The sequence below is a fragment of the Dromiciops gliroides genome, chromosome 1 (genome assembly GCF_019393635.1).
Source record: "Dromiciops gliroides isolate mDroGli1 chromosome 1, mDroGli1.pri, whole genome shotgun sequence".
NCBI lineage: Eukaryota > Metazoa > Chordata > Mammalia > Microbiotheria > Microbiotheriidae > Dromiciops > Dromiciops gliroides.
Window position 1 is genome coordinate 763872720 of NC_057861.1, and position 21080 is coordinate 763893799.

At 41.0% G+C, this 21080-nt stretch overlaps 1 protein-coding gene and 2 long non-coding RNA genes across 3 annotated transcripts; all 3 read right to left on the minus strand.

The window, feature by feature from the left end:
* Positions 1–413: 413 nt before the first annotated feature.
* Positions 414–2296, minus strand: LOC122754059 (zinc finger protein 658B-like). Its single transcript, XM_044002060.1, has 3 exons — positions 2291–2296; positions 965–2237; positions 414–676 (listed from the first exon to the last, which is right to left on the minus strand). The coding sequence occupies exons 1-3, from the start codon at positions 2294–2296 to the stop codon at positions 414–416; spliced, it is 1542 nt and encodes a 513-aa protein (XP_043857995.1).
* Positions 2297–2343: 47 nt separating this feature from the next.
* Positions 2344–11430, minus strand: LOC122737335. The gene is made up of 3 exons (XR_006354244.1): positions 11302–11430; positions 10588–10683; positions 2344–2452 (listed from the first exon to the last, which is right to left on the minus strand). It is a non-coding gene; the product is annotated as an uncharacterized LOC122737335 (long non-coding RNA).
* A 2922-nt stretch (positions 11431–14352) lies between these two features.
* Positions 14353–17579, minus strand: LOC122738635. The gene is made up of 3 exons (XR_006354647.1): positions 17447–17579; positions 15069–15295; positions 14353–14662 (listed from the first exon to the last, which is right to left on the minus strand). It is a non-coding gene; the product is annotated as an uncharacterized LOC122738635 (long non-coding RNA).
* Between the last annotated feature and the right edge of the window lie 3501 nt (positions 17580–21080).

A 21080-nucleotide genomic window follows, 5' to 3' on the forward strand; every position in this document is an offset into this window, starting at 1 on the left:
AAAAGTCTTTCCACACTGATTACATTCATAAAGCTTCTCCCCAGTGTAGATTCTCTGATGTACATCAAGACTGTTAATCTGTGTAAAAGGCTTTCCACATTGATTACACTCATAAAGTATCTCTCCAGTGTGAATTTGGTGATGGCAAACAAGGGATGGCTATTGAATGAAGGCTTTACCACATAGATTACATTCATAGGGTTTCTCTCCAGTATGGATTCTCAGATACACAGTAAAAAAGTTCTTGTTTGTAAAAGCCTTTTCACACTGACAACATTGTTAAGGTTTCTCCCCAGTGTGGATTCTCTCATGTAAAACAAGGCTGGCTTTCTGTATGGAAGAGTTTCCACACTGATTACATTGAAAAGGTTTCTTTCCAATGTTATTTCTTTGATGGTAAATAAAAGATGACTTTAGCCTGAAGGCTTTCGACATTGATTACATTCATAAGGTTTCTCTCCAGTGTGGATGCTCTGTTGTCCAGCAAGATGATCCTTCTGTGTGAAATTCTTTCCACACTGATTACATTCATAACATTTCTCCCCAGTGTGGTTTCTCTCATGTTCAGCAAGATTGGAGCTCTTTGTAAAAGTCTTTCCACATTGATTACATTCAAAATGTTTCTTTCCAGTGTGAATTCTTTGATGGTAAATAAGGGATGACTTTAGACTGAAGGCTTTATCACACTGATTACATTCATAGGGTTTCTCTCCAGTATGGATTCTCTGATGCACAATAAAACTACTTTTCTTTGTGAAAGTCTTTCCACAGAGATTACATTCATACGGTTTCTCCCCAGTGTGGATTCTCTGATGTCCAGCAAGATGGCCCTTCTGTGTGAAAGTCTTTCCACACTGATTACATTCAAAAGGTTTCTCCCCAGTGTGGATTCTCTGATGTACAGCAAGGTGGCCCTTCTGTGTGAAAGTCTTTCCACACTCATTACATTCATAAGGTTTCTCACCAGTGTGGATTCTCTCATGTAAAGCAAGACTGGCTTTGTGTATAGAAGTCTTTTCACACTGATTATATTCATAAGCTTTCTGTCCAGTGTGAATTTGTTGATGGTAAATAAGGGATGGCTGTTGAATGAAGGCTTTACCACACAGATTACATTCATAGGGTTTCTCTCCAGTATGGATTCTCTGATGCACAGCAAAAATGCTCTTCTTTGTAAAAGCCTTTCCACATTCATTGCATTCATAAGGTTTCTCTCCAGTGTGGATTCTCTGATGTTCAGTAAGACTGGAGCTCTTTATGAAAGTCTTTCCACAGTGATTACATATATAAGGTTTCTCCCCAGTGTGGATTCTCTGATGTACAGCAAGGCTTGAGCTCCATGTGAAAGTCTTTCCACACTGATTACATTCATAAGGTTTCTCTCCAGTGTGGATTCTCTGATGTTCAGCAAGGCTGGCTTTCTGAATGAAAGCCTTTCCACATTGATTACATTCATAAGGTTTCTCCCCACTATGGATTCTCTGATGTTCAGCAAGATTGGCTTTCTGTATAAAAGTCTTTCCACACTGATTACATTCATAAAGTTTCTCCCCAGTGTGGATTCTCTTATGTCCAGCAAGATGGCCCTTCTGTGTGAAAGTCTTTCCACACTGATTACATTCATAAGGTTTCTCTCCAGTGTGGATTCTCTGATGTTCAGCAAGATAGGAGTTCTTTATGAAAGTCTTTCCACACCGATTACATTCATAAGGTTTTTCCCCAGTGTGGATTCTCTCATGTAAAGCAAGACTGGCTTTCTGTATAAAAGTCTTTCCACACTGATTACATTCATAAGGTTTCTCTCCAGTGTGGATTCTCTGATGTCCAGCAAGATTGCCCTTCTGTGTGAAAGTCTTTCCACACTGATTACATTCATAAGGTTTCTCTCCAGTGTGTATTCTCTGATGATTAGCGAGACTGGAACTCTTTGTAAAAGCTTTTCCACAGTGATTACATTCATAAGGTTTTTCCCCAGTGTGGATTCTCTGATGTACAGCAAGACTGGAGCTCCATGTGAAAGTCTTTCCACACTGATTACATTCATAAGGTTTCTCTCCAGTGTGGATTCTTTGATGCTCAGCAAGATTGGAGCTCTTTGTGAAAGTCTTTCCACACTGATTACATTCAAAAGGTTTCTCCCCAGTGTGGATTCTCTGATGTACAGCAAGATGGCCCTTCTGTGTGAAAGTCTTTCCACACTGATTACATTCAAAAGGTTTCTCCCCAGTGTGGATTCTCTGATGTCCAGCAAGATGGCCCTTCTGTGTGAAAGTCTTTCCACACTCATTACATTCATAAGGTTTCTCCCCACTGTGGATTCTTTGAGGTACAGCACAGATTTCTCTCCCGGTGAAATCATAGTGACCATTATTCCTGAATCTTTGCTTGTGAGTTTCTGCCACAGAAAGGCTTAGCTCTGTAGGAGTCTCTTTTATTTCAAGTCTGATCTTTCCTAAAGAAACATTAAACATACATAAACAGTCACATATACAAACATACATAATTATGTCCCCTTCCCTCCACTGGAAGACTGACATTCTGTTTCCCCAGACAAGGAGAAAAGTCTTCAAACTTCAATGGGCAGAATCAATCATTTGAAAATGTTATTAGCTCACATCTGAAGGATGATTTTATTTACTTAATAGCATTTCCCCCCAATTACATGTAAATAATTTTCAACATTCATTTTTATAAGATTTTTCTCCCTCTTACAGCAAGCAATCTGATATAGGTTATACATGCACAATTATGTTAAACAAATTTCCACATTAGTCATGTTGTGTCAAAACAAAAGGGAAAAACCACAAGGAAAAAAACCAAAAAAACCAACAACCCCCAAAGCAAAAAATCAAAGTGAAAATAGTATGCCTCAGGGGCAGCTAGGCAGTACAGTGAATAAAACACTGGCCCTGATTTCAGGAGGACCTGAGTTCAAATCCGGCCTCAGACACTTGACACTTACTAGCTGTGTGACCCTGGGCAAGTCCCTTAACCCTCATAGATTCAATTGCAAAGGAATCCCCAAAGAAATGAAGGCCAACCTAAAAGCTCAAAGAATATTGAGTGCTCATGGCTAGGTTCTGTCAATATAATAAAAATGACAGCACTACCCCCAAATAATTTACACTTTTAATGTTATGCTAATGTCATGAGTGAAATATTACAAAAAGGGTCATCTTGGGGAAGACCTTAGTCCACATCAAGCCTCAAACACTAAATAGCTGTGCAACTCTGGGCAAAATCCTTAACATCTGTCTCAGTTTTTCAATGAGGTTGTGATCACAGTGGAGCAAGGAACCCCCTCACAGTTTCAGGGCAGAAAAAGGTGCTTTGGTTGCTCACAGACCAAAGCAAAGGCCAGGAGAGTGGTTAACACACATCTCCTTGGATCTTACTACCCTGGAAGAACTGAAAACTTACAGGTCCCTAAAAGTAATTATGAAAACAGCTACATAAAATCCCTGAAACTTGGGATACCCACTCCATGCTGGAAGCAGAGCCCCACTTTAGCAGAGTTAAAAGGCAAGAAATAGGCTGGGAAAATGAGCAAACAAAAGAAAAAAAATCTGAGCATAGCAAGTTACTAATATGATAAGGAAGATCAAAACATGCACTCAGAAGAAGATAACAAAGTTAAGCCTACATCCAAAGCCTCCAAGAAAAACATAAATTGGTCTGAGGCCATGGAAGAGCTTAAAAAGGAATTTGAAAATTGAGGAAGAAAGGTAAAGGAAAAACTGAGAAGAGAAACAAGAGTGATGCAAGAAAATCATGAAAAAAGAGTCAACAGGACAAGGAGACAAAAAATGTAGAAGAAAATAACACCTTAAAAAACATACTGGGGCGGGGGAACTAGGTGGCGCAGTGGATAAAGCACTGGTCCTGGATTGAGGAGGACCTGAGTTCAAATCTGGCCTCAGACACTTGACACTTATTAGCTGTGTGACCCCGGGCAAGTCACTTAACCCTCATTGCCCCACCACAAAAAAAAAAAGTAAAATTGGCCGAATGGAAGAGGCACAAAAATTCACTGGAAAAAAAAATCCTTAAAAAGTAGAATTGGACAAATGGAAAAGGAGGTAAAAAAGCTCACTGAAGAAAATCATTCCTTAAAAATTAGAGTTGACAGTGGCAAATGTAACAAAAATGGAAAATACTGGATGTTGGAGGGGATGTGGGAAAACTGGGATGCTAATCCACTGTTGGTGTAGTTGTAAAAAGATCCAACCATTCTTGAGAGCAATTTGGAACTATGCCCAAACAAAGGACTCTAGAACTGTGTATACCCTTTGATCCAGGAATACCACTGCTAGGTTTATATCCCAAATAAATCCCCTCAAAAGGAAAAAGACCTATTTGTACAAAAATGTTTCTAGTAGCTCTTTTTGTGGTGGATAAAAATTGTAAATTAAAGGAAAGCCCATCAAATGGGGAATGGCTAAACAAGTTGTGGTATATGATGGTGATGGAATATTATTGTGCTATAAGCAGGATGAATTCAGAAAGGCCTGGAAAGACATGTATGAAATGATATGTAGTGAAGTGAGTAGAATCAAGAGAACATTGTGCACAGAGACAGCAATATTGTTTGATGAAGAACTGTGAATGACTTGACTATTCTCAACAATACAATGATCCAAGACAATCCCAAAGGACTGATGAAACATACTATCCACCTCCAAAGAAAGAATTGATATTGATGGAACAGACTGAAGCATGCTATTTTTGACTTTCTTTTTCTTAGTCAAGTTTTCCTTGTAGAAAATGAAAAATATGGTAATGTTTTACATAATCATATATGTATAACCCATATTTGATTGCTAACTGCCTCAGGGAAGGGGGAAGGGAGGGAGGGAAGGGGAATAAAAATTAGAAACCCAAAACTATAACTAAAATGTCTATTACAAAAGGAAGCTAAGAAGCCTACAAGAAATCAAAGAACAATAAAAGGAAACCAAAAGCATGAAAAAATAGAAAAAAATGTGAAATATCTCTTTGGAAAAAACAACTGACCTGGCAAATAGTTCCAGGAGAGATAATTTAAGAATTATTGTACTACCTGAAAGCCATGATCAAAAAATAGAGCCTAGCCATCATCTTTCAAGAAATTCTTGAGAAAAACTGCCCTGATATTCTAGAACCAGAGAGTAAAATAGAGATTGAAAGAATCCACCAATCACCTCCTGAAAGAGATCCTCAAATGAAAACTCCCAGGAGTATTATAACCAAATTCCAGGGCTCCCAGGTCAAGGAAAAAATATTGCAAGGTGCCATAAAGAAATAATTCAAGTACCATGGAGCCACAGTCAGGAAAACGCAAGATTTAATAGCTTCTACATTAAAGGATCTGAGGACTTGGAATTTGATATTCTAGAGGGCAGAGAAGCTGGGATTATAAGCAAAAATCACCTCTCCAGCAAAACTGAGTATAATCCTTTGGGGGGGTAGGGAAATGGGCATTCAATGAAAGAGAGGACTTTCAAGCATTCTTGATGAAAAGCCCAGAGCTGAAAATAATATTTGACTTTCAAATACAAGACTCCAGAGAAGCAAAAAACAAAACAAAACAAAAAACAGGAAAAGGAAATCATAAGGGATTTAATAAGGTTAAAGTGTTTACAATCCTATATCTACAATCCTATATGGGAAGAAGATACTTGTAATTCCTAAGAATTTTCTTCTTGTTAGGACTGTTTGAAGGTATATTTGTAAACAGAAGGCATGCATGTGTAGTTGAATATGAAGGGATGATCTTAAAAAAATAAAGGGGTGAAAGAGGAATATACTGGGAGAAAGGAAAAAGGAGAGGTGGAATGGGGTAAACTATCTCACATAAAAGAGGCAAGAAATAGCTTTTACAGGGGAGGAGAATATAGGGGAGATGAAGGAGAATGAGTGAAACTCACTCTCAGCAGAACTGGCTCAAAGAGGGAATAACATACACATTCAATTGGGTATAGAAATCTATCTTACCCTGAAGGAAAATAGGAGGGGAATGGGATAAGAGAAGTGGGTGAGGTGATAGAAGGGAGGGCAGATTGGGGGAGGGGGTAGTCAGAAACAAAACACTTGAGAGGGGACAGGGTGAAAGGAGAGAAAGAACAGAATAAATGGGAGAAGGTGGAGAAAATAGGATGGAAGGAAACACAGTAACTGAAAAAAAAAATTTGAAGCAAGTTTCTCTGATAAAGACCTCATTTCTCAAACATATAGAGAACTGAGTCAAATTTATAAAAAGAGCCATTCTCCAATTGATATACGATCAAAAGATGTGAGCAGCTTTTAGATGGAGTAATCAAAGCTATCTATAGCTGTATGGAGAGATGCAATCCAAGCAATTCTGAAGGTACTATCTCATATCAATTAGATTGGCTAATAGGACAGAAGAGGACAATGACAAGTATTGGAGGGGATGTGGGGGAAATGAGACATTAATGCACTGTTGGTGGAGTTTTAAACTGATTCAACCATTCTGTATAGGAATTTGGAATTATGTGTGAAGAGCTATAAAACCATGTATACCCTTTGACCTACCAATAATATTTCTAGGTTTGTATCCAAAAAGAGATAAAAAACAAAAAGGAAAAGGACCTATAAGTACAAAAATATTTAAAGCAGCTTTTTTCTGATGGCAAACAATTGAAGGTATGCCTATCAATTGGGGAATAGCTCAACAAATTGTGGTATGTGATTACGAGAGAATATTGTTGTGCTATAAGAAATAATGAGCAGGATGCTCTCAGTGATGCCAAGTGAAATGTACTGGGTATAAATAACAGCAATATTATAAGATGGTCGGCTATGAATGACATAGCTATTCTCAGCTATCCACTGATTCAAGGCAACTCTTAAGGACTTATAAGGGAAAATGATGTCCAAAGAAAGAACTGATGGTGTCTGAATACAGATTGAAGCATATTTTTTAAAAACTTTTTTTTGAGGGTTTTTTTTTTTGGTTTGTTTTCTTCTACAACATGACAAATGTGGAAATTTTTTGCATGACTACACATGTATAACCTATATCAAATTGCTTGCCTTCTCTATAAGGGTGGGGTGGGGAGGGAGAGAATTTGAAACTCAAAGTTTTTTTTCTTTTTTCTTTTTTTTTTTTGGTGAGGCAACTGGGGTTAAGTGACTTGCCCAGGGTCACACAGCTAGTAAGTGTCAAGTGTCTGAGGCCGCATTTGAACCCAGGTCCTCCTGAATCCAGGGCCGGTGTTCTATCCACTGTGCCATCTAGCTGCCCCGAAACTCAAAGTTTGAAAAATAAATGTTAAATATTATTTTTACATGTAATTGGGGAAAAATAAAACACTAAATAAATTAAGTAACATAGTAATATGTGTAATTGACCTTCAAGTCCATTTACAATTTAATATACTACTTGTCATAGCCAGTAGAAAAAGAAATCTTTTATTTAGTAACCAGCATTTCATTTTATTGACTGGTTAGGGAGCCAAAAACAAAAAATGTATTTCCATCCCTCAGCAAGAGAGCTTGTCCAATTCTCTCATTTTCCACCCCATGCATGAGTGAACCTTTTTACAGTATTCTATTTAAAAGTCAAAATATAGCTGGCGGTCCAGTGGACAGAATGCTGGGCCTCAAGTCAGGAAAACCTGAGTTCCAATCCCACCTAAGAAACTTGTTAGTACTGTGACTGAAAAATAACAAAATGCACGCTATAATTTTTTAATCGGAGTTATTTTGATTTCTACTCTTTCCTACCCAATTTCACTCCCCTTCTGAAAGCATTATTATACTCATTCTTTGTATTGCCTGTGGTAAAAAATGGAAGTTTTAGCTGAATCATTTGAGAGTTGAGCGCATGCTACTGAATCGGTTTTTGAAGGACTGCCCTTTTTGGGGAGGAGACCTCTACGAATGGCCCTGTGCCTGCTGCTGCCCGGAGAGCGTGGCCAAGCACGTACTTCCGGGATGACAACTTAAAACTGAGAGTGGGAACGGAAGTTAGCTCTCTGTCTCCCACACTCTGGCTTCTCAGTTTATCGGTGACGGCGCACGCTTTGGTGATTGGCTCTGGTTCTTGGCCTGGCAGGCAGTTTGGGATTCGGTGAGTTTTATAAAAGAATATAGACTAAGCTTAGATCTAAGATTATTCATTTGTATCTCTACTTTCCTATTTTCCCTAATTGGTATCACCTGTTTGTTGTCTAATTAATTCCCAAACAATAAAAGCTAATCCCTCACTGATTAAAGCTCAGAGGCTTCTTTTTCTTAGTGGTCTGGGAGATATATAAGGGAAAAGTTAAAGGGGGAGTTTAATGCTCTTATATCCAATTTTAAATCTCGCATGCCTTATTTCCCTGTTGAATTAAATGTTTGTCCATCCCAACACTCTCTTCAAGTAGATCAGCTAAGAGTGAGGTGCATGAGCTGGTGCTTCTTCTCAAACCATCTCCATGTGTGCATAGTAGACTGTGAGCTCTGTGATAGCAGGAACTATCTTTTACCTTCCTTTGTATGCTCGGGGCTTAGCACAGCACCAAAAACAGAAGGTGCTTAACCAACGTTTACTGGTGGCCTGACTCGGCCCAGGGCTGAGCCCTGGCCACAGTGCCCACATTCTGGTCTCTCTCCCCGTTGACTTGTCAGATGCATATTCTGGCCTTGTCATACATCATCTCTTTCACACTCATCACCTTTAAGTGTCACCTCTGTCAGGTTCTAACCCTGATGGAATCTGACCAGACCTAAAAGTGAAGATCACAGAGGCTTCTTTCTGGGCTCCTGAAGGGTCTCATACCATGGCACACCTGGGAGTCTCTATCTCCCGGCTCCCCAACCTGAGGGGGTGGTCACCTTCATGAGCCTGACCAAGGATTCTCCAGGAATGGGACAGAGATGGAGCCAGAAAGGGACTTGGGCTGATGATTTAGGCAAAGCTTAGCCTTGGATGACTTCCAAGTAAGGCAGTAGCCTTCTCTCGTGTTGTTGGAGAGAGAGGAAAAAAATCATGAAACCAGGCTTCCTGGGTCCACTACAAATTTAGGGACATCATCTTAGCTGGGCCCCCACCACTGTGGCAAGGCAATGCTTTGCCATCTCCCTAACTGACTCCCTATGCCACTCAACACAGCAGCTTTTCCAAATCTTTTCAATCCTCCCCAAGCCTCCCTTATAGGCGTGCTTCCACCCCTTCCCCCATCTTCTCACCTGAGAATTTGGCCTCTTATTTCACTGAAAAAACTGGACCTTTATCAAGAGCTATCTCATCCTCCTCATCTCACATAAATCAGAGGCCTTCTTGACCTCAGTATGAGACAAGAAGATCATCTTTCTGCTCCCTAAAGCCAATCCCTTTACATGTGCAAATAATCTCATTCCATCCTGTCATCCATCTTTCCGGTTCTCCTTTTACCACGTCCAAAAGGAAACTCACCCTCTTTCCCCCCCAACCATCCTTTCTTCCAATGTTCCTAAGGCTCTCTGAAGCATCCTCCGCAGAACCCAGGCTCACAAATGAAGTGCCATGCATGCCAGGACTCCCACAGTCACACTCCCTAACCCCATGTTCAATCTCTTCCAAAGTCCTATGATTCCAGCTGTGTAACATCTCTCCAAGACAGTCCCTTCTCTCCCCAAACTGTCACTGTCTTGGTTCAAGTGCCACTCACCTCACACCTGAGTTATGTAAGGGCCTGCTGGTTAGTCAGGCTGTCTCATCTCCCCCCAATCCAATCATTCCTCCTCCCAGTGGTCAAGCTCATCTTCCTAAAGCTCTCACCTGACCAGGTCACCACCTACTTAACAACCTCCAGTGGCTGCCCAGCAAAAAGATCAAATATAAAACCCACTCTGGGGCTGCTGAAGTATTTCCCCTATCCTTCTGCTACTCCAGGCTTCTTTCACCCTATTTCCCCCAGATATGCTTTATATACTCCAGTGACACAGGCCTCCTATCTGTTCTGTGAACAGGACACTCTACTTCCTGACACCATGGGTTTTCCTCCCTTTCCCTGTTGCCTAGAATGCTCACCCTGGCTTTCCTGAAGCCCTAGCTGGAGCCCCCCTTCCACACTCAGCCTTTCCAAGCCCTCCTTCACTTTAGGGCCTTCCCTCTCTTGACCAGCTCCAATTTATCTGTCCATAGGGGGCTTCTACATTACTGTTGGTGTGTTGTTTGCTAAACCAGACTGTGAGTTCCATGGGAGATGGGGATGGCCCTTGCATCTGTTTATGTCCACAGTGCTTAGGGCCTGGCATGTAGTAGGCACTTCAGTGTTTCGTGACTTAAAGGTCTAAAAAAGAGCTCATATTGAATGGCTTTAGCCCTTTTACACTTTCAAGAGAATTTACTGGGCCAAATTCCAAACATTGACTTCTTATAGGATCAAAGCTTGATCCCTGGAAGGGAGTTCAATAGCCATGAAGCCCAGCCCCCTCATTTTACAGATGGGAAAACTGAGGCTTGGGGGTTCAAGGGACTGGCTCAGGAAGCTACTGTTAAAAATTTTTACCAAAGAATTCCAAGGCAGGTCTCCCAAATTGAGCCCTTGCTTCACCACAACACATTGAAGCCTCTTGCAATCACAAGTCTCCTATACCTGCTGTCACCTCACTCACCTGGACAGCGGTGCCTCAGGCCTTCTTGCTCCAGCATCCATGGTGCTTCCCTTTGCTCAAAATAAGAGATCACATCTTCTCTGGGAACAGGAAGCCCTGGGCAGGGAAAACCAGTTGGGGATGAGCATGGAGAGAAGCTTGGGATTTACTTCTCTCTAGGGAAGGGGGCGGATACACAGCTGCTCCATTTTGAGAATCGCTCCATTATGTTCACACCTTGTGTTTGTACTCATCCCTTAGTGCTTATAATGCAAGTAAGTAGGCATTAGACTAAATAACCTCTTAGTTCCACATCTGAGATGCTTCCACATGGATTGGATCTATGACCTGAAGCTACTTAAAACTGGTAAGAAACAGCTTCTGGAGCAACAAAGGAGACCCTCAAGTTCTTATCACACTGTGCAAAGACATTTTTTATAGGAAAATCAGGCAGCAGGAGGACCCTGTCTCTTGGATCCAGGAGACGAGCATTTTCCTCTTTCTAAGTAATGATAAATGCTCCAAAGCCTAGGGAATAAAGACTTAGAGTTACCAATAGAAGTGTCCTCACAGGGGCAGCTAGGTGGCACAGTGGATAAAGTACCGGCCCTGGATTCAGGAGGACCTGAGTTCAAATCTGGCCTCAGACACTTGACACTTACTAGTTGTGTGACCCTGGGCATGTCACCTAACCCTCATTTCCCCACAAAAAAAAAAAAAAAGAAGTGTCCTTACCCAGAGAGAGCAGATTCTGGGCATTCTCCATTATGACCTCCTTGTACAACTCCTTCTGAGCATGGTCCAAAAGGCCCCATTCCTCCTGGGTGAAATTCACAGCCACATCCCTGAATGTCACCAACTCCTAAATAATCAAAAGTCATAGGACAAAGAGCTGAAAGACACTTCAGAATTAAATGGTCCAACTCTCTTCAATTTACAGGAGGAAACAGAAGCACAGGGAGGGATTTGCCCAAAGACCATACCCTTTATGAGTCAGAGTCAACCCTTGAAATAATAGTCATTAAGAGCCTAATGATCAGTTGAAAAAAAGACGAGAAATATCGCCATATGGAATCAGGGAGAAAGTATGTGTTCTATTTGTGAAGTCGGTGGATCTGTGGGGTAGCAGCAAGAGAGAGGGTGAGGTGAAATTTCTCTCTTATGAGACCTGATATAAGTGATGTGTTCTAAAGATTCTGTTTTGTGAGGTTGGCAAGTATAGTATATTCTAGGGGGGAAAATTTTATGTGATTACAAAAGAGAACAAAGTTAAAGAAAAGATCTAGTTTGCTTCCTGAATGGCTGAAATAAGATCTTATCTGGATAAAAACATGAAGAATTTTCTAACCAGATATTATTCATCAGAATTTAGATTGCACTAGCTGCTATGAGATGGTTTTCAGCCAAGTGAAGATTTATCTATTGTTGAGGGCTTAAGTTCACTCTGGGAATGATTGTGTCATAGTCAAAACAGCATATACCTTTGTTTTATGATTACTTTCATTTGTCTCCAGCATATACTCCTTAATTATAATATTTGGTTATGGAGAAACAAGAGGAACTGTGATGGAGAAAGGAGGGTTCCTTCATTAATTATAAAAGCAGTATTTAATTACCTTGGGTTTTGTTTGAGCTAATTCACCATATTCTTTGTGACAAATAAATGATCTCATTTTAAACATACCCCTAGAACTCTTCAAACTTAGAAGAGTCGGGGCAGCTAGATGGCACAGTGGTTAAAGCACCGGCCCTGGATTCAGGAGTACCTGAGTTCGGACCCGGCCTCAGACACTTAACACTTACTGGCTGTGTGACCCTGGGCAAGTCACTTAACCCCCACTGCCCCGCAAAAAAAAAAAAAAAAAAATTAATTAATTAATTAATTAAAAAAAAAAAAACTTAGAAGAGTCAAGAGAATGAGTTAAAGGCCTACTGATGGGCTATATGCAGGAGATATAAGCCAGATCAAAAACACCCATTTATAGTTCCCACCTACTACATGTAAAACATGTGTCTTCCAATGCCCTTAGCATTTGATGGTCTTTTATCTTGATCATAAGGATTTGATTAACTTCATCAGAGATTCTGATGTTTGGGAACCGTTCTGCATCCTACACATAAAATTACCCTTTCATTATTCATCACTGTAATTTCTTCTTTAAAAAAATCTGAAAAACCTGGAAATACTTACATGAAATAATGCAAAGTAAAGTGAACAGAACCAGGGAAATGTTGTACACAGTAAAAGCAATACTGTAGGATAAAGAACTGTGAATGGCTCAGTTATACAATAATCGAATTATCCAAGCAATACAATAATCCAAGATCATCCCAAAGGACTCATGATGAAGCATAATAACTGATAGCTTGAAGACAGACTGAAGCAGGCTATTTTTCACTTTCTTTCTTTCCTTTTTTTTTCTTTGAGTCTTTTTGTACAAAATGACTAAAATGGAAATGTTTTACCTGATTGCCCAACTTATATCTGATTGCTTAAGTCCAAGGAAGGGGGGAGGGTAGGGATGGAGACAGGGTTAGAATTTGGAACTCAAAACTTAGAAAAATGTTTTAATATTGTTTTAACATATCATTAGGGAAAAAATAAAATCTATTAAATTTTAAAAAAATTTTCCTTTATTCTATTACTTTTCTTTAATCATAAAAGTATTTTATTATTTTCCAGTTACATGTAAAGGTAGTTTCCAACATTTATTTTCATAGGATTTTTAGTTCCGGATTTTTTTCCCACCTTCTCTTCCCTTCCCCCTCCCCCAAGATGGAAAGTAATCTGATATAGGTTATATATGTAAAATCACATTAAACATATTTCTGCATTAGTCATACTGTGAAAGAAGAAGCAGAACACAAGGGAAAAACCTCAAAAAAGAGGGGGAAAAAACAGCCAAAAAGTAGAAACAGTATGGTTCAATCTGCATTCAGAATCCATAGTTCTTTTTTCTGGATGTAGAGAACATTTTCTATCATGAGTTTCTCTGAAGTCTTTCTGCTCTTTCTTTCTTTCTTTTGTTCTTTCTTTCTTTCTTCCTTCCTTTCTTTTTTTTGTGATTTTATTTATTTTTATCACAAAAGTATTTTTTTATTTTCAAATTACATGTAGAAACAGTTTTCAACATTTGTTTTTATAAGATTTCTAGTTTCAAATTTTGCTCCCTCCCTCCCCCTTCCCCAAGATAGAAAAGCAAATTGATATAGGTTACATATACAATCACATTAAACATATTTTTGCATTAGTCACATTGTGAAAGAAGAATCAGAACAAAAGGGAAAAACCTTAAAAAAGAAAAAAAAACACCACAAAAAACTAGAAGTAGTATGTTTCCATCTGCATTCAGACTCCACAGTTCTTTTTTTCTGGATATGGAGAATATTTTCCATCATGAGTCCTTTGGAATTGCCCTGGATCATTGCACTCTGAGAAGAGCTAAGTCTGTCACAGTTGATCATCACACAGTGTAACTGTTACTGTGTACAATGTTCTCTTGGTTCTGCTCACATCACTCAGCATCAGTCCACTTCAGTCTCTCCAGGTTTTTCTGAAATCTGCCTGCTCATCATTTCTTACAGCACAATAGTATTCCATGACATTCATAGACCACAACTTGTTCAGCCGTTCCCTAATGGATGGCATCCCCTCGATTTCCAGTTCTTTGCCACCACAAAGAGAGCTGCCATAAATATGTTTGTACGTGTGGGTCCTTTTCCCTTTTCTATGATCTCTTTGGGATATAGACCTAGTAGTAGAGGCAGGCAAAGGGTAGGCACAGCCCCATAGCCCTTTGGGCATGGTTCCAAACTGTTCTCCAGAATGTCTGGATCAGTTCACACAAAGTAGAACTTTTCTAATTGCTTGTAGGTTGACCTAAGAACTGGTAAAGGAGAGGGATTCAGAGAGACCTGGGAAGGCTTGTGTGACCTGAAGCAGGACACGGGCAGTGCCAGGAGGCCAATTTCTGCTCTGATGACAATACTGCAAAGGACAAGTGCTGAGGAAGCCTTCAGGATCCTGCTCCAGGCCTGTCCAGACAAGACTCAGTGGGAAGGGGTTTTCTGGTCCTTCAGTTGCTACAAGGAAAAGCTTGGCCAAAGGAAACAGAGGAGAGGATGAAGTTGTGTGTAGGTGGAGGGAGTGCGAGGCAGGCACAAAATGAGCAAAGACAAGATCCCTACAGAATAGAAACTAATGAGTGAAGTAGTTGTTCTTCTAAGATCACTTAAAAACTTAAAAACAAAGGGAAGGCAGTAATTTGGTGTAGGGACAAGGGAGGCATTTACTGCCCAGGATACCAAGGTGTCAGTGAATCAGTTTAAAACACAGAAGAGAGAAAGGCAATGTGGTTACTAATGTATTCAATTTCATGCCTATTTTTTTTAAAGAAACATCCACAAGTAAGGTATTGCCAACTTCATAGACAATCCTCTATGTCTATGGAAATGGCCTCAAATGCTGATATTGGTCAGGTCTGTGGCTGGACTACACTCACCTGGGCTGAGGGTCTGTAGCTCCCAGGGGCCATTCCCTCTGACTCCAAGCTCCCTGCTTGAGCCAAGTCTTGGTCTTCTGAGGGCTGAGGAGGGGAAGCAGAAGGATCCCAGGATGGAAAGGTCTTTTCTTCTTCCTCCTAGGTGGCTGGCCTACAGGGATGTACAGAGGGTGAGGCCCCACAGGAGTTACAAAGGCCTTGGCCCTGTCCTCAGGGCAGACTCCAACCTACAGAGGGAAGGAGGAAGTAGTAGTTAGGGTCAGGCTTGGAAATAAGGATGGTCCCACTCTCTCTTACTCCTTCTCTTCTGCCCTCCTCCACTCTCCCATCTGAGCCTCAATGGCTCCTGAGGCAGAGCTCTCCCTTCAACTGGTACTCTGCCTTCCCTGCATTCCCCCCACATAGAATCTGGACCATAGACTGCTTGATCTAGGAGGGAGGCTGGGGCTGGGGAGGGCTCTGGGATGAGGTTGCCAGGAAGGACCATGGCAAGCCTGAAGCTGAGAGACAGAATCCTATTTGGGATGCTGCTGCCTGGTAGGGTCCTGGGGGCTGTGAAAGAGAAGACAGGGGAGCAGAGGCTTTGGTGCCTTGGACCTAGGTGAGTCCTAGGGCAGGCAAGCAGGACTCCTGGATCCTTACAGAGTGTGTTAAAATTGCATCTTGTTCTGGTCCTCCTGATTTACTCCCTCCCCTTCTAGTCAGGAAGAAATGAATATTTCACTCTTACATTTAATAACTATTATATTATTAAATTAGGACCAAGATTTTTCCTCTTTTCTACTTTCTCATCCAGAAACCAGTAGGAGAAATTTCCCCAGGCCAAAATCTAATCAGACAGTAAAAGAAATTCTAAGTTTAGGCTAATGGTCAATGCAGTTCTGCTCATTGTGTTTGCTTAGACTGGCTTTGGGAAAGGCTGATTCTCCCTATTTTCAAGACAGGTTGATGGAGGAGGTAAAAAAGGGGTTAACAGAAAAACTTAAGACCAAAGCCCTAATTTAGATCTGAAGTCCAAGAGGGGCTATAACTTACAGACCCCAGTTCTGAATAACTTAAGACTTGGGCCTTCATCAATACAAGTCAGGGCCTAGGTTCTTGTTAACTGGTACCTGGAGATCTGGCTCCTATTAATTATCCCCATTAATCACCACTCATAACAAGAACATAAAGAGGCAGGTCATAAAGACCTTATCTATAACAATGATACACAGACAAGGTATAGAAATTCTAACTGATAAATGAAAATATTTTGAAACCAGACATGGGAATGAAGAGGTGACATGCACAGAAAAGGCCAAATTTGTCCTCAGATTCACCTTATGATGCGGAAACCCCCAAAACACACCTCCATGGAAAAAGGTACCTGCCTCAGGGGTTGGTTCAAGACCTGAGAACTCCAAATGAGGATAAGCCCTCCCCTGTACCTCCCTAAGGTGGAGATTATTATAATGAGACTAGTAATCAATTTATCCATACTATAAATATAACTCTCTTTTCTCCCCCTATTCGAGAGACACCTCCACGGTGCTCTCCCTGTGGTCACTCAAAGTATTACAATAAAACTTGGGAAACTGAGTCACTGAGTGTTGTAATTCTTTGGGACGCCTCGATCAATCTGATCAATTTCCCACCCTACATCAAAGTGACATGGAAATTGATGTCTCTTTGACCAAGATTTGAGTGATTCATTTTAATAGAGCCCACACCTGGTGTTAACTCAGCCACCCCTCGGGAACACCTCCTCTTCGAAGAGCATATACACTATGACCCCCCAGGGCCAGGACAAGGTTTTGGTCCAGGACAGCCTGCCCAATGACCATCCTTTCATTACTAAGCTACCGGTCTTATTAATCTATGACTAGTGGTCACACAGGAGGCCCTGGCAGTCCTGCCAAACCGTCCCAAAGATCAGAGGTGCGGGACTTACACACTGTATCAGGCATGAGCCCCATTTCCCATCCTAGCAATATGTGCCTGCAGGCGCTGCTGGGCTGGGTGGCCAGAGCCCATGCAGACCTGCAGGAAACCCAGCCGGGCTCCTCACTTGGGGAGGTCCATAATCCAGGTCCGCGGCGCCCCAGAAAGGAGCTGGTCTCTCCCCCAAAACCCTATAAAAGGGGCCTCAAAGTCCCCCACCCAGCCAGGGTCCAAGCTGTCCCCGAGCTCCCCGCTCTAACCCGGGGGAAGGGAGGAAGCTCTCTGCCCTTGTCCCTTCCCCACCCTTCCCTACACCATCCCAGTACTCTCCGTGGAGCCGCGCCCTCTCTCCCTCCCCACTTTTCTCAGCTTGTCCCCCAGCTTCCTTTATAGCGTGATTGCCACCCCCTTCCCGCCTCCCCCATTCCATGATTTGCATAAATGAAATAGCCATTCACTTAGCGCTGGGAGCAGGCGGGTCCGGGGGCAGGGAGGGGGGGGCAGAGCGGCCAGGGGCCGCATCGGAACCAAGCGGGTCAAACTCTTGGCAATGGAAGAGAGAGGTGTAGACCGCGCCGACTCGTGTCTTCCTATTTCCCAGAAGCCTCAGTCCCGTCTGCTGTCTCGGGGCTGGACACTGCTACCCTCCCCCTCCGACTCCACACTCCGGGCTGACCCTCCTCCTTCGCTCAGCCCAGGGCCCGCCCCCTCCTCGTGAGTCCCTGGGCCCTTCTACCCGCCCCCCACCCGGGAGCCAGGAAGGAATTGTTGGTCCGAAGGGCTCCTGTCTGTGCCTCTGCCTCGTGGGTAAAAGAGAAAGGGCTGGGGTGGGTTCCAAGCTTTTTTTTGGCCCAAACGGTTTTGGAGACAAAAAAATAATCTCCTCCTCCCCCCACGAAAGGCGAGGTGGGCGTGGCCGGGCGGCCCGGGGATCGGGGCGGGGTAGTTTGTAAAGTCTGGTTGCCTGTGCATTGTCCCATTGGGAGAAATAGCCTTCACGAAGGGATTGTAGGAGAGGCCAGGTAAAGACATCAAAAACATCTCACCAGAGTTGAAAGGAGAAGGCTTCATTTAGGTTTTTCACCCTGGTTAAGGGGGCAAGACTCAAGGCAAAGAGAATTAAAAGGATTTTATTCTCAGTAGGTCAAGGTAGCAGTAGGTTAATGGGATGATCACTGGAGATCAGCATGGCTTGGGGCGGGGGCAGCTTTTGTAGGTCACTTTGAGACAATTCAGACAGGTCAACGCAGCAGAAGAGGTCGTGTCCTTACATCTCTATTCCTCCCGAGGTAGCAAGAATCCGACCGTCTAAGAGCAGGAAATGCAAAAGCTGCTGATGTGGTCTCTTCACTAGGGTCTCCGCCAACACTGAAGGAAAATCAGGGTTCGGAACAGTGGGCAACTGAACCAACTTTTACTAGGACCTACCAGTGTTAACACTGATCTTTTCTCCTGGATTTTTCCAGGCAAATGAGCAGGATTCCTGCAAGGATCCTTTGAGGTTATTATGATTATTGTTCTTCCTGTGATTTGGTTTAGATTGAGCTGCAGACCTGGTGGTGTCAGATGGTGGTCAGGGGACCAGGGGTGGACTGCGCTAAAATTGTATCTTGTTCTGGTCCCCCTGGGAACCCCTTCCCCTTCTAGTCAGTAAGTGAGTTTTAGCAGGAAATAGGATTGCAAAGGTGAACCTGCAAGTCATATGCAAATCATCCCCAAAATCAAAGGAGCATAATTTCCAAATTGTTCATATATAAGCTAAAATTCATATCCTAATAATATGTGCTGAATCAGGAGAAACCATCTAGGTGCTGCTTGTCAAACAACTCTAATTTCTTCCCTTCACCATTGTTTCCCAGTTGACACAATATTGACACAAGTCCTTTTCCTTACTCTGAAAATATTCTATTTTCTTTTGAATCATTATTAAATTTTCTTCTTAATTTATAGAATAAAACAAGCAATTCAATAACTACAATAAAAAGATGATTGCACAAGAAACCGCAAATCTACTTTGCACAACTTGCTTTTCCTTTCAAATATATAACAAAATTATCATGTATATTTCTCCCCCCCCTCCCCCGCCCCTCAGAGATGGCTACTATTTATCAGTTCTTTCTCTGGATGCAGACAGCCTTTCTTCATATGTCCTTTATAGTTAATTTGGGTATTTATAATAGTCAAAATAACTTATTCATTCAAAGTCATTCTTGAAATAATATTGCTGTTACAGCATACAGTTTTCTCTTGGTTCTGCTCATTTTGGTCTTCATTTTGTTGTGCAAGTCTTTCCATGTTTTTTCTAAAATCATTGAGCTCATCATTTCTTAGAGCACAGTAACCATATACCACAACTTGTTTAGCCACTCCCCAATTGATGGTCATCCCTGCAATTTCCAGTTATTAGCCATCACAAAGAGAGCTGCTATAAATATTTTAAAACATAGGTTCTTTTCCTTTTTCCCTAATTATCTTTGGGAACAGACAAAGTAATGGTATTGCTGGGTCAGAGTATCAATAACTCTTTGGGGATAGATCCAGATTGCTCTCTAAAATGGTTAGATCAGTTCACAATTCTACCAACAATGAATCAGTGCCCCAGTTTTTCCACATCCCCTCCAACATCTGTCACTTTCTTCATCTATCATTTCAGCCAATCTAGTAGGTGTAAAAGAATACCTTAAAGTTGTATTAATTTGCATTTCTTTAATCGATAATGATTTGGGGGGCAGGGCAATGAGGATTAAGTGACTTGACACAGCTAGTGTCAAGTGTCTGAGGCAGGATTTGAACTCAGGTCCTCCTGAATTCAGGGCCAGTACTTTATCCACTGCACCACCTAGCTGCCCCACCATACACTTTCTATAAAATTTCCCAGACAATTTTCTGTTTTCCTTCTGATCTTAGTTACTTTCGCTGTATTTGTACCAGACATTTTTAATTTAATGTAATTGAAATTATCCATTTTACAGTTAACTTTCTCTCTATCACTTGTTTTATCATAAATTGTTCAACTATCCATAAATCTGATAAGCAATATCTTTGGTGTTCTAATTTTCTTATACAGTCTCTCTTTATATCTAGGTGATATATCTATTTTGACCTTATCATGGTAAATCGTGTAAGATATTGGTCTATGCCCAGTTTCTGCCAGACATCTTTCCATTTTTCCCACCGATTTTTACCAAATAATGAATTCTCCCCAAATTTTAAGTCTTTACACTTGTCGAATACAAGGTTATTATGTTTATTTGCTGCTGCAAATCTTATATCTACTGTATTCCATTGATTTACCTTTTTATTTCTTAGCCAATACCAAGTAACTTTGATAATTACAGTCTTATAATATAGTTTAAGATCTAGGACTGCTAAACCTACTTCCTTTACATTTTTTATTATTTCCTTTGATATTCTTGACTTCTTGTTTGTCCAAATAAATTTTGTTATTATTTTTTCTAATTCAGTAATTGGTTTTTTGGTACTTTAATTGGGATGGTACTGAATGTATAAATTAGTTTGAGTAAAATTGTCCTTTATTATACTGGCCTTGCCTAATCATGAAAAATTAATATTTCTCCAATTATTTAAATCTGATTTTATTTGTAGAAAAGGTATTTTAAAATAATTTTGTTTTTAGAGTTCCTGCGTTGGCTGTGGGAGATATACTCCCAGGTATTTTATAAATCTAAAGTTATTTTAAATGGGGTGGTTTCTTTTTTTTTCCTATCTCTTCTTTTTTCCTTTTAATCAACATTTTTATTTTTAAAGGTTTTGAGTTCCAAATTCTAGTCATTACTCCTTCCCTCCCCCTCACTCTCCCTAAAGCAGTAAGAAATCAGATATAGGTTATATATTCACAATCATATAAACATTTCCATATTAGTCGATTTTGTATGACCTCAAACAAAAGAAAAACTGAAGAAAGTGAAAACAGCATGCTTCAGTCTGTTTTCCATCAATACCAATTCTTTTTTTGGAGGTGGATAGTATGCTTCTTTATTATCTTGGATCATTATATTGCTGAGAATAGCTGTCGTTCACAGTTCAATCAAAAAATACTGCCATTACTGTGTACATTGTTCTCCGGTTCTG